The sequence below is a fragment of the Cygnus atratus genome, chromosome 4, assembly GCF_013377495.2.
Source record: "Cygnus atratus isolate AKBS03 ecotype Queensland, Australia chromosome 4, CAtr_DNAZoo_HiC_assembly, whole genome shotgun sequence".
Taxonomy (NCBI): Eukaryota; Metazoa; Chordata; class Aves; order Anseriformes; family Anatidae; genus Cygnus; species Cygnus atratus.
In genome coordinates, this window is record NC_066365.1 from 46,326,925 (window position 1) to 46,338,072 (window position 11,148).

General features: G+C 41.8%; 1 protein-coding gene across 4 annotated transcripts in view; it reads right to left on the minus strand.

Annotated features, from left to right (window-relative positions):
- Positions 1-10,886, minus strand: part of RASGEF1B (RasGEF domain family member 1B) — a 157,600-nt gene extending 146,714 nt beyond the window's left edge. The window contains exon 1 of one of the 4 annotated variants that reach the window (XR_007708257.1): positions 10,403-10,738. Coding sequence is in view for 2 of the 4 variants with exons in the window: in XM_050710596.1 (XP_050566553.1) it covers positions 10,403-10,471 (69 nt within the window). In the remaining 2 variants the exon portion in view is untranslated. Of the gene's footprint in view, positions 1-7,815; positions 7,842-10,402 lie in introns of those variants that run through there. The other 3 variants (XM_050710596.1, XM_050710597.1, XM_050710598.1) reach the window with 3 other exon arrangements.
- Between the last annotated feature and the right edge of the window lie 262 nt (positions 10,887-11,148).

The following is an 11,148-nucleotide window of genomic DNA, read 5'->3' on the forward strand; positions in this document are numbered from 1 at the left end:
CTTCTGTGACTAAAATAAACTTCAGCCTTCCACAATCCACGTACTCAACACATTTTGTGGCCATGTAAACAAAGACTACCTGGTTCCTAGGGATGAGATTTCCTCAAGTTCTTTCTTTGGGTTTCATGGCAGCACAGAAGTTTTATCTAATGAAAAGTAATGACTACTGGTTCACAGAGCCAATGAAGTTCCCAGAGAATTTATTCCACCATTTCATGTTCCAGCCCCTTAGAATTAAGCTCTTTAACACGTATTGATGACCCTTTAATTAGTTCCTGAAAGAAGTTCCTACCCTAGTGCTACTTGCCATGTGTCTAGCTCCTCATTATTAAAGGACTGCCATAAAATTTTTATTACATTTAAGTGAGAAGCAGAAAGACAGCCCAACTTTTACCTACTGCTGTGCACTCTGAGTTTTGAGTGTTGTGGTACACACATCTGCACAGAACTTGATAGCAAGTCTGACGGTCACCTAGCAATGAAATATTTTACTCAAGATAACAAAGTTCTAATGATGCACATTCTCTAACATTTGGTACGGCAAAACGGCTTCCCCAATCCATCTTTTATCCTACAACACCATATGTTCAGTAGCTAGGAATCCCAACAGCATCATTTGTCCGTTGTATAGGCTGTAAACAAAACAGGAAAGGCAGTACCTAGTTGCAGTGGATTTGCTACTAGTACTCTGTAAATTTAGTTCTACAATTACATGCTTGAATGGCATCTTGTTTTAACTGGTCATTATAGTCAGTGACCATCTAAGAAAAGAGGAAATTAGATTACACAATGACAAGGTATGACATGCAAGAAAAACAGTGAGGAAACTGGTGCAGGCGTTGAACAACCAAATTCTCTGACTGGAATGCAAAAGTCTAAATTGGTATCTATGCATGAGATTTTTCATTAACAAAAACAGCACAGGCCTGTTCCTAACACTATATACTACTGGGGGGGAGGCATTGATAGGTTTTAATAAAAATTATAAAAATGATTTATTTTGAGTTACAGATACAAAATATTTTGATATCACCTCATCCAATTGGCTCCATGCATCACTCATCCAGTCTTCAAATAACACAGCACACCACAAACCTCCTCCCAAAAGCATGTCTGCTTCTTCAGCTTAGCCATTATGTTTGTTTTGGAAATAGTCCAATTCAGCTGGCCTTTCACACTTAAACTAAGCTGCTAAGGCTGCAAATACTCCTCAGGCATGGCACAAGAGTGGTCACTCTCATAAATTAGAATTATATCCCTAAGCCCCTGCCCCACCCTCCCTCCCGGCATACTTCAGAGGGGATTATCACATTTAAAAAAACGATTCCTGTTAAAATTGGAGTTGTCACTTTACATCCGCTGAACATTGTTTGCTTGAAGACTTGAATTCATTTGTAATGCTTGTTTTGAAGGTGTAAGTCAGACTAAAGGAAACACTCGAGTACCACGAAATACTTGAGCTCTCTGCACTTTCCACATTTGAGTGTCTAAATGAACAAATGACCTTCAGCTCACAGGCCCACTGCACTTGAACTGATGAATATTCTACACTAATACTAAATACACTGTGTTTAACAGCAGCTCTTATTTGACTTCAGTAAGCAAGTCTTCAGAAATTTCAGGTATGCTGTACATATTAAAGAAAAGCAGCTTAGATGAGGAGGTGTAGAAAAGGACCACAAAACCAAGCAGGTAAGACCCAAACTAAAGCTCTCCACTGTAAGTATTTAGCAAATCCCTCAAACTCAGCATAAGCTCACAGAACTCCATTTAAATATGCTCTTGTCCTAAAGCATTTTTAATCTTGAAGTGATTACTTGTTTTACCAGACTATTGACCCAGAGGTTTCATAACAGACGATTAGTAGATGATTTTGCAACAAAGATTAATTTTCCACCCCCTCCAAGTCAGCATAATTCACATTTCTTCCTGGAAAGAAGTGAGGTTTAAAGTTTCACACTGAGAAAACGTTTTACATCCAAAAATTGATTTGTCCAAGTATTAAGCATATACTTTAAAGCTAAGCTCATGTGCACTTTGTCAAATACAGCTAAGAGCAAAGTTAGAACCAAACACTCAAAATCAAACCCAATATCCCATTGTGATTAGTCTTATCTTTAGACCTTACAAGTCAAAAACCTTTTTAAAGGTTTTAAGACCTTAAAAAAAAAAACAACAAAAACCTTTGAAACCTTTAAAACCTTTTTAAAAACCCTTTTAAAGGTTTTAGACCTTTAAAACCTTCTTAAAGATTTTTAAACCTTTTTTAAAGGTTTTAGACAACAGCCCTGACACCTGAGGTATCCCAAGCAACCTTAAGCCAATGCTTCATCACTTCCACTGAAGCATACATTTCTTTACAGTGCAGTTATTTCCAAGTGACCTCTAAAGATCTAATGCCTTCTCCAGACTGCTGCATCAGGCTTGCATAAAACTGTTTTTCACTTCCAAAATGTAGCTGTGGGTCTCCAGAAGAACACACCTGCTATGAAGCATGGCGGAAGCTTTGCCTCCAGGAGGACAATGCAAAAAGCCTCAAAGCCTAGGGAAATGGCCCACCCAGTACCATAGCTGGTTTATGCTGAAGAACCTTCTTGCCACTGACTTATTCCAGGTCCCTGCCCTGGAATAGCAGGGGGAAAGTTGAACTCAGTTCTAAAGCACTTGTGTTTCTGTTGCAGAAACATTGTTATTTGTGTTTTCTCTTTGCTCAGAATGATTTTTCCCCCCCCCACATTGAGTATTTCCCTCAGAGTTGGGCGTCTACATCAAATCCTCTGAACATCTCTTCTCGAATAACATATAATCAAGAAAGGCTAGAATAAGAATCAATTCCAAACCAATTACAGATGTTCCAGAAACATCCTGTCTACTCAGTACTGGAAGCTAACTGCACACAGAAAGACCTGCCTCTTGAGGCCTCCTTGCAAGAGTTCATGCCCCCGTTCTTCTTTCAGTAGCCACTCACATGTTTCTGCCAAGCTACATGCATTCTGTCACATGAAATCAAGTCAAATGGACTCCACTTGTCAAACAGAGGCATGTAAGCACTGGAGGGAAAGAACAGACATGATGTTGAGCAGGCTAAATTAAATCTCATGCTAAAAATTGGATGGCTTACTTTTCAAATTTTAAGACAACCACAGAGAATTAAACATAAGTTTACAATACAACATAAGCCAAACACCAAACCTTGCTGGTGTTGAACTTGCATATGAGTCACTTGAACTTGAAATCATACACAGGGGCAACATTTTTCATACCTAACAATAGTAACAAAACATGAATGGTTCCTTCTTTCCCCTCCCATGGAAATACTACAATGAATCCCAGCAATGAAATTACATCAGGTATTGTTCTCATAACTTTTCTAATCAAGTGCACTTTCTCAGTTTAATGGATTCTAGCTGAAAATCTGATCAAACCTTACAACTGAAGAAAACTGCCCCCTACTGCTATTATTCCTTACCATACAACGTTTTCTGTGTGTCACTTCAACACACATGAAAAATACAAGACAAGTAATCCCCCTTCCAAGTAATGCAGGCCGATATTTTCATTAAACATTCAGAATTCAGACAGGGAAAAGACAACCAGGAAGTTCATTTTAAGGTCAGTACACACAAGCTATTCCACAATGCACAGAGCAGAACAGGAGAGAAATCTAATGTGCACACTCTGAAACATTGATTAATTCTCCTAAATTGGACATAGCAAAAATTCACTCTATAGTTATAGAAGACAGTGTTTGTTGCAAGAAAGTTCTCATGGCCAATAGCTTCTTAAATAATTCTTAGATCTTTAGAACTGTATCATTATTCCTTTCAGACCTTAACCCCAATGATTTAACTAGCCTCCCAGGCAGACAAACTTTGCCCATCTTTAAGAGTTGCAAAGGCTGATGGTGCAGACCTCCTCATAGGTAACAAATCCCAACCCTCTTTTATTTTGTATACACTGAGGTCCTGAGTGAAGAGACGAAAACCACAACGTTTGGCCTCAACTCAGGCCTCCTTGGCTCAGGAGTACTGACAGCTTTAGCACAAGGTGACTGTGATTGTCCAAGCCCTGCTGTAGGGACAGCCCAACTGCTGGTAGCTGCTGCTGAAATATTACTACACGTTCAGTTTAGCTGACAAGGGTGAAAAGAAGCATCCTAAATGACTAAAATGAGCTTGAATCGCTGCTGCTATAACAATGTTCAATTCCTATTTCTGAATCGGAATTCTCATTTTGCTTACAAGCAGGTACATTTTCAGGTTTTTATTGACTAAGCAAGCTGACGCATGTCACACCAAGTTACCTTCCCTTCAGAGCTGTGGCCAGCTCCAACAACTCTACCTCTAGTCCCCACCACCTGCTTTTTAAGCTTTGGGGTCCTGTGTCTATACAGGAGACTAAGCTTTCATGGAAAAAGTTGAATATCTGTATAGGAAACCATTAATTCAGGAACCCTAAAGAACTTGGAAAATGAAGATGGCAAATACCCAGATGTGGAATAGCTCAGAGCTTCCATTATTTCAGGCCTGCTAACAAACCACTGCTCAGTATGACACCTAGTTGAGAAAAGCCCCAAGAAACTGCATCTCAGGAGTCAAGTCCAGAGGATTAAGCCTCAGCAACAGACCCACACGCTTTAACCTTAAGACACTTGAAATTCTGAATGGAATTTCCGAAAGCATTACCACCACTCCACCTCTGATATCACTGCTGTCTAAGTAAAGGGACCACAAAGCACTCAAGAAGCGCACTCTGTCACATGGCACTGCCATCAGCTCCACATACATCTCCATCCTCAACCATGAAACGTTCTAAAACTTTTCCAAAATTGGACTCAATAGGATTCACAAGCATAAAGTTTTTCCTGTTTTAAGTTGATGTACTCACAACTGTCACCACATACACAGAAAGCCTAGTTTCGAACTATGTTTTTAGTCTAGCCAATCCAGTCATCCCTCACTGTCCTTCAGCAAATAAATAACATCTGGAACACTTAGTTTAGGACTTAACTCTTCCTGTTAGCAAGTATCTAAAGCTCACAGGAATGAACTCTTTTCCTATAAGAAAAAAAAGTCCCTTCTGTGAACCATTCCACTTGCATTTTACAAACTCACTGTGGCAAAGCTTCCCTCTGCTTGGCTCTTTCTGAGCATACAGATTAAAATAAACTACCAGAAGAACAAAAAGAGGGATGCATTTATGTTTGCTTACTTTTCTCCTCAGGGGAAAAAAACATTTTATGAGATTAGGAGCAGTTCAGTAAACAAAGGAGGCGAGGCAGCTGCTTCAAGCTCATAGAGAAGAAAGGGAAGGAACAAGTAAAGGAAAAAGAAGAAAAACAGGGCAGACTCCTGCAGTGATTTTTTCAGACCAAACCTTGAGCTTTCTGCTTCCAGGTCCAGGAGTCTGAATGACGTTAGTCATCTTAAGAAGCAATAGTTTGAGTAAAGCTAAAGGTAAAATTCCTTACACTCAGACAATATCAAGTGTTTGCAAAAGATGAAATGCTCTTTGATTACAATATGCTCTCCCCACCCCTCCACCCCCCAATATAGCAGAAACAAAGTGTTCTGTTTCTTTTTTTTTTTCCCCCCAAGAAATTGAGGGACTGTCCATTGAATAACTTCCTGAAATCTGCAAGTCAAATGACAATGCCCAACTCTGCAGGACCCAATCCCAGCAGTGTTAAAGAGAAATTGCATGCCCAGAGCTAAGAAGGATCCAGGTCTGAAGATGAGCAGATATGACTGATAGCTGATTTATAAAGGACACTGCTGGTATGCTGAACATGTCTGAAGACTGTCAACCGCTGTAATGTTTCACATTTGTCCTGTGACATGACAGTTTTTAACTCCTGAAGCTCACTCTTTAACCATTAAGAGATTAAAAACCCACACCCCTTGCAGTCATTAGTGTTAGGAAAGTCTTGCAAATATGCTCATAGACACTCTGAAGTTCAACTGTCATGAACACATGAAGATGCTGTAGCTTTTCTGTCTGCTTAGGCCTTAAGCAATCTTTTGAGTTCTACGTACATTTTCTTGCATTTATCTCAAAGAAATGTTAGCCAGACATAGTCCTTATGATTGGACACCTAATTGCAGTTTCAGGTCCCAGTGCTCTTAAGTATTTCATTACTGGTCAGCAGAAAGATGTAGGTAGTACAAAACGGATTGAACAAATACACTAGTGATAAATACAGATCTTGGACAGTAATGCTGGCAGTCGAACCAGTGATAGAAGCCATGAACACAGCTGCTTTCTGCTCTCCAGGGTTTGGGTTAGTCTTTAATAGATTTGTCCACTGTAAATTATGATTTCCAATTTTAAATCTTGTAAATCATGACAACATATCATAACCTCCTTACTATATCACAAGTTGGTATTTACACAGGCACAAGTCAGAGCAATTAATTCTATTTTGAACTAAGGCTGACTATTAAGCTCCCATAGCATTATGACTTCTAAGGCCTTCTGAGTACTTTTTGCATAGTTTTTAATCTGACTCTGTGAAATGGTGACAATTTTAAGATGGGCATCCTGGCAAGAAAGCTACAAGCTATTTTCTCCTGTGCACATCATCTCCACCTAGCTTTCACTTAAACCCTCTTAGCAAGGAGAGTAGTCACACTAGTCAAAGATTAAAGTTTCTTTTAAGCTACAGATTTAGACACTCAAGATTCCCCAGCCCGGCAATCAATATGACTTGACAGCTATTACTAACATGTCCAATAAGTTTACTCTTGAATTCAGTCTGTGAAGTTAACTTTAAGGAGTAGTAACAAGTGTTTTTAATCCCTTCAATTAAAAGCCCAGACTTCTGTACCTTGTTAGAGTCCTAGTATCTTTCAACCAAAATCTGTTTGGAGTAGTACAGGCCCTGCATTCAGATTACAATTAAACTGAGAGCAACATGGAGAGCTTGTTAGTTGGTCATCAGCAAATCCAGCAGGTAATCCAATCAGACGTTTTTGTATGCTTGGCTTTGAACCACCATTCAACCACTTTAGTTACATCAAGGTCTCAAGAGGAACTTTCCTCTGTACAAATGCAAGGTATTTATGCATGAACAACTGAAGCATTCTCTTGGGGGTGAAATTCTCTGATCACATTTGCATGTAATTAATGGACAAATCACATCACTCTCTAATAGCTCTCTAAACCAGTTGTGGGTCACCAAGGAACTAAGACGGAACAACAGGCAAAACCCTGCTTATAGCTAAATCAGTCCGCTGTTTTGACCAAGTACTTCTCCAGAAACTGTTTCATCATTTGGCCTAACAACGTTTTGCTGGACTTGTGCTTTAATTACAAGACCCGGGGACAAGCAGTGATCGGGTCTGGGATTTCCCATTGTGCTTATATGGACTTGACCACTGAAGAACTGCAACTCATTGACTTCAAAAGTATTCATTAAGATGAAATATTTGGACAGATTCCACTGGTAGGTTTCCTGCATCAAACTGGTCAATGCAAACTAGGTCAACGCAGGGCATGGCCCACCCTGTGAAGCTAAAGCAGCAGTGGACTTTTCTTCCACAGGAGGCAAAACACTGGGCCGCAGGATCTACATCTGCAGTGGTTAGATGTAAACCAGATCTCCAGCAGCACATAGTGCTTTCCTGGTCAAGTCAGAGCTATTCATTGCTTGTCATTTATTGCTAATATGCACATGTAAGTTATTTTTATCAACATACAAGCCTCTGGAAACCAGTAGTCAAATGTAACAGATAATTTTACTTGCACATACCCTTGTCAGTCATTTCTGAATGTAGCCTAATATTTATCAACTTCTAATCAGCAACTAATACTTACCTTCACAGCCACATGCACACATCCCTCTGTATCTATGGGTACATTAACAAACATAGATTTCAAAATGAAGTCCTCCTGAACTGGTCTTGCACAAAACTATCCACACTCTTTCCCAAACCTAAAGGTAGCATTTCCCAACAGGCACCCAGAGGAACACGCACCAAACATTACAGACACTGTTCTCTACAGACATTCTGGAGGTGCAGGCTTGCCAATATCAAACGCAAGGCAGATCACACCACGCTTTGAACATCTTGTTCTCATGTGACAGATGCTGACAGTTTGAACAAACATCACCCCTGCTAGTATTTTGTTATTGGTTTCAGACTGCTTTGTCACATTTTTCATTATCAACAAGAAGAGCACAATTAAGACTGCATAAAAATCGAGGTAGGATGAAGCTCAAGGTTAGCACATCTAAAGGTAGCTGCATATATGTAAACAAAGCTGCTTAGCTCCTACTGGAAGCACCGGAGACCTCTGCTTAGCTCCTACTGGAGGCACCAGAGACCTAGCAAAGGAACAGTAGCCAACAGCCACAGCTGACCAACACAAAATGCCCGTTTCCCAATCAAAATGATTAAAGACTCTATTACGTGCCTAAATATAGGTGCACAGAACCATTTCAAGTGCTACCAGGCATGCCAGCTGGCCTGCAGCTGCTCCTTCGCAGCCATGTGGTTGTGGGTGACTTCCAGGTTCCATAACCACCAATTCCTACATCTGTTATTATCCTGAGAGACTGTCCCAGAAACAGAGGCCAAGCAAAGCAGGCCATGTTAATTTCTTGCAGACCAGTTATCATCAAACCAATACTGAGCTAACTTTAGGAAAAAGGTTTTCTAGTGTAATAGATCAATCCAGAATGAGATCTGGACAGTGATAGCTGTTGAAATGAAATTTAATTCTACCATGAATACTCCTACCTCCTTCATTGCCACTCGTGCTCACCTGCTGGTCTGCAGAGCACTTATCTCCACAGCAGCCCTGCCACATCGCCTCACTGGAGCACAGGCTCCACAAAGCAGACTTGCCTGGGACAAACTCTACTAAAACCCAGAGGCTGCCCAGGAGACCTGATGCCTGCTAGCTTCCACTTGCAAAGCGTGGCCTCAGACAGGTCTGAAGAGCATTCGCCAAATTGAGGCAAGGCTCTGCACACGCAGCTGTGCCATGCACAATCGCAGCTGGCAAACCAGGTCCCGTTGAGCCACAAGGGCCAGAGGGCAGGCACAGCTGGAAGCCCCTCACTACCCCCCTAAGCTGCCCCATGACTGCAGCCACTGTGCACTGTCAACCCAAAGCCTGCTCGAGGACATCCCTCTCACCCATCAGCTCCATTCAGGCTGCCTTAAGCACTGCAATCAAGCTTCTGGAGTGAGACCACCAATTCATTTGGGTTTCACCACCAGAGACAGGCTCAGAGGGGCACAGGCATACACTCAACTGAAGAGCTACATGCTAAACCCCATCTTTTAAATGGAGAAGTTTAATTACAGTATTTGCGATCTGCTGTGATGGATGGTTATAGCAGTCGCCCAAGCACAGGACAAAAAGTACAATTTGTTGAACTAGAACAAAACTTTCAAGTCATACTTTCAAGAAGCTATTTACCATGAGAGGTTAGGGCACAGAATAGCAAGCAATCTCAAGTACATTGCCAACAATTAAGACACGGGATAACACAAGCTAACTGGGAAACTTAAATTAAAAACATTGACTATTTATTTGCCAACTTATTTATACTTTTACCAGGTATAATCCACGTGGTGGAAGAACTGCGCAATTCCGAACTAATACACCTTTTTGTGCTTTTTCCTCAGACAAAATAGAGTTCAGCAGTACCTCCTTTGAAATACCAGCCAAATCCCCAAATGCATGCTAAAAGGCAAGCTCTTCCTCTGCTCCTGCTGCCCACACACAAAGGGACACTGCTGCAGTAAGTTGCTATCCAGGTTTGGACTGGAGCCCCTAAAACCAGGCAAATAACCCTCCCATTCAATACACTGCACTGGGGGTAAAATCCTCTCATGAGCCTTTAGACCAGACTTCTCCAAAGCACTGAGAGTTCACTTAGAAGGAACACTACAGAGGTACTACCCTCATCCTGAAGTTGAAGAACTTCATTTTCTGAACCATATTTTTTCCAGAACACTAGAAATGCCTACAGCACTATCGTCACCCCAAAAATCAGACAGGGAACTTAAGGCACATGCTGCGTCTTGCTATACACACCAAGGGAGCTTGTTTGTCTGCTGGTAGTTGAGACGTGCCAGTTCATGTGCATATATTTGGGGGTGGGAGAACTGATGGCTGTTCATTTCCGAAGCCAAGCACTTTTCAGGTGAGCAGTTAGCAGCAGCAGACAATTAAGCTCCAGCTCTTTGTCCACCAACATGTGGAACAGTAAGCCCGTCGGGGGTTACTATTACACAGAAAACAAAACATCCCAGTTTCCTGAACCCCTGCCCCAGCCCTGGCTACTGCTCAGTGGAGAAGAGGCACACAAGCTGCCAGAAGGTACCTGCAACACCCCGAAGACATTTAAAAATCACTAGTCAAAGAGCATCACTGCACAGTCACCTACCTCACATGCAGAAGAGGCGCCCTTATCTGGCAACACGCAGCCTAGGAGCTCAGCAAGAAACTTTGCCATATATGAGCAGGGAGGAAGGGGTCTTCCTTGTCACCGTGCCAGGCAAATATTCTTCAGCAAGAGAGGAGCTCAGCAGAAAAATTCTTCCTCGCTGCCAAGCCAGGGCCGCTCTTTTCTGGGCTTGTTATCCAGGCCATCCACCAGCATGTTCCTGCACTGTCATTTCAACAAGGCTGCGCAGGTTCACTGCATAGTAGCTTACCAAAATAAACAAATCAAGTAAGGCACCAGCACAGTGCCTGGGCTTTTCAACGTTTGCTTCTCCCCTTTCCCCGCTGAATGTCACTATTATCATAGAAAAGGAAAGGGGCCCCACAGAGGGGTGGTAAGAGGGACAACGCTGCAGGACTGCTGGCAAACAGATGAGCACTAGCAAATTACCTCAAGTTGCCTGTGGTACAGGATTTGTCCTGTGCACGGCGCATACACCTCCTTCCTGTACACACGCACAAAACACTCCCTGACAGGATCCTTTTCTATTTACACTCAGGAATACCCGACTACTTCAAAGTCAAACGGCAAAAGAAAAAAGTAAACCTATTTCCAGCCCTGACTACCAATGAGTAACATCCTCTGTAGATCATCTTTTTGTCAGCAAGAAAGAAACTTGCCCAGAGCCTCTGTGCCCCTCCTGAGCCGGTGGCTAGGGCTTGGGGCTAAGGCTCCACATCTCAGTT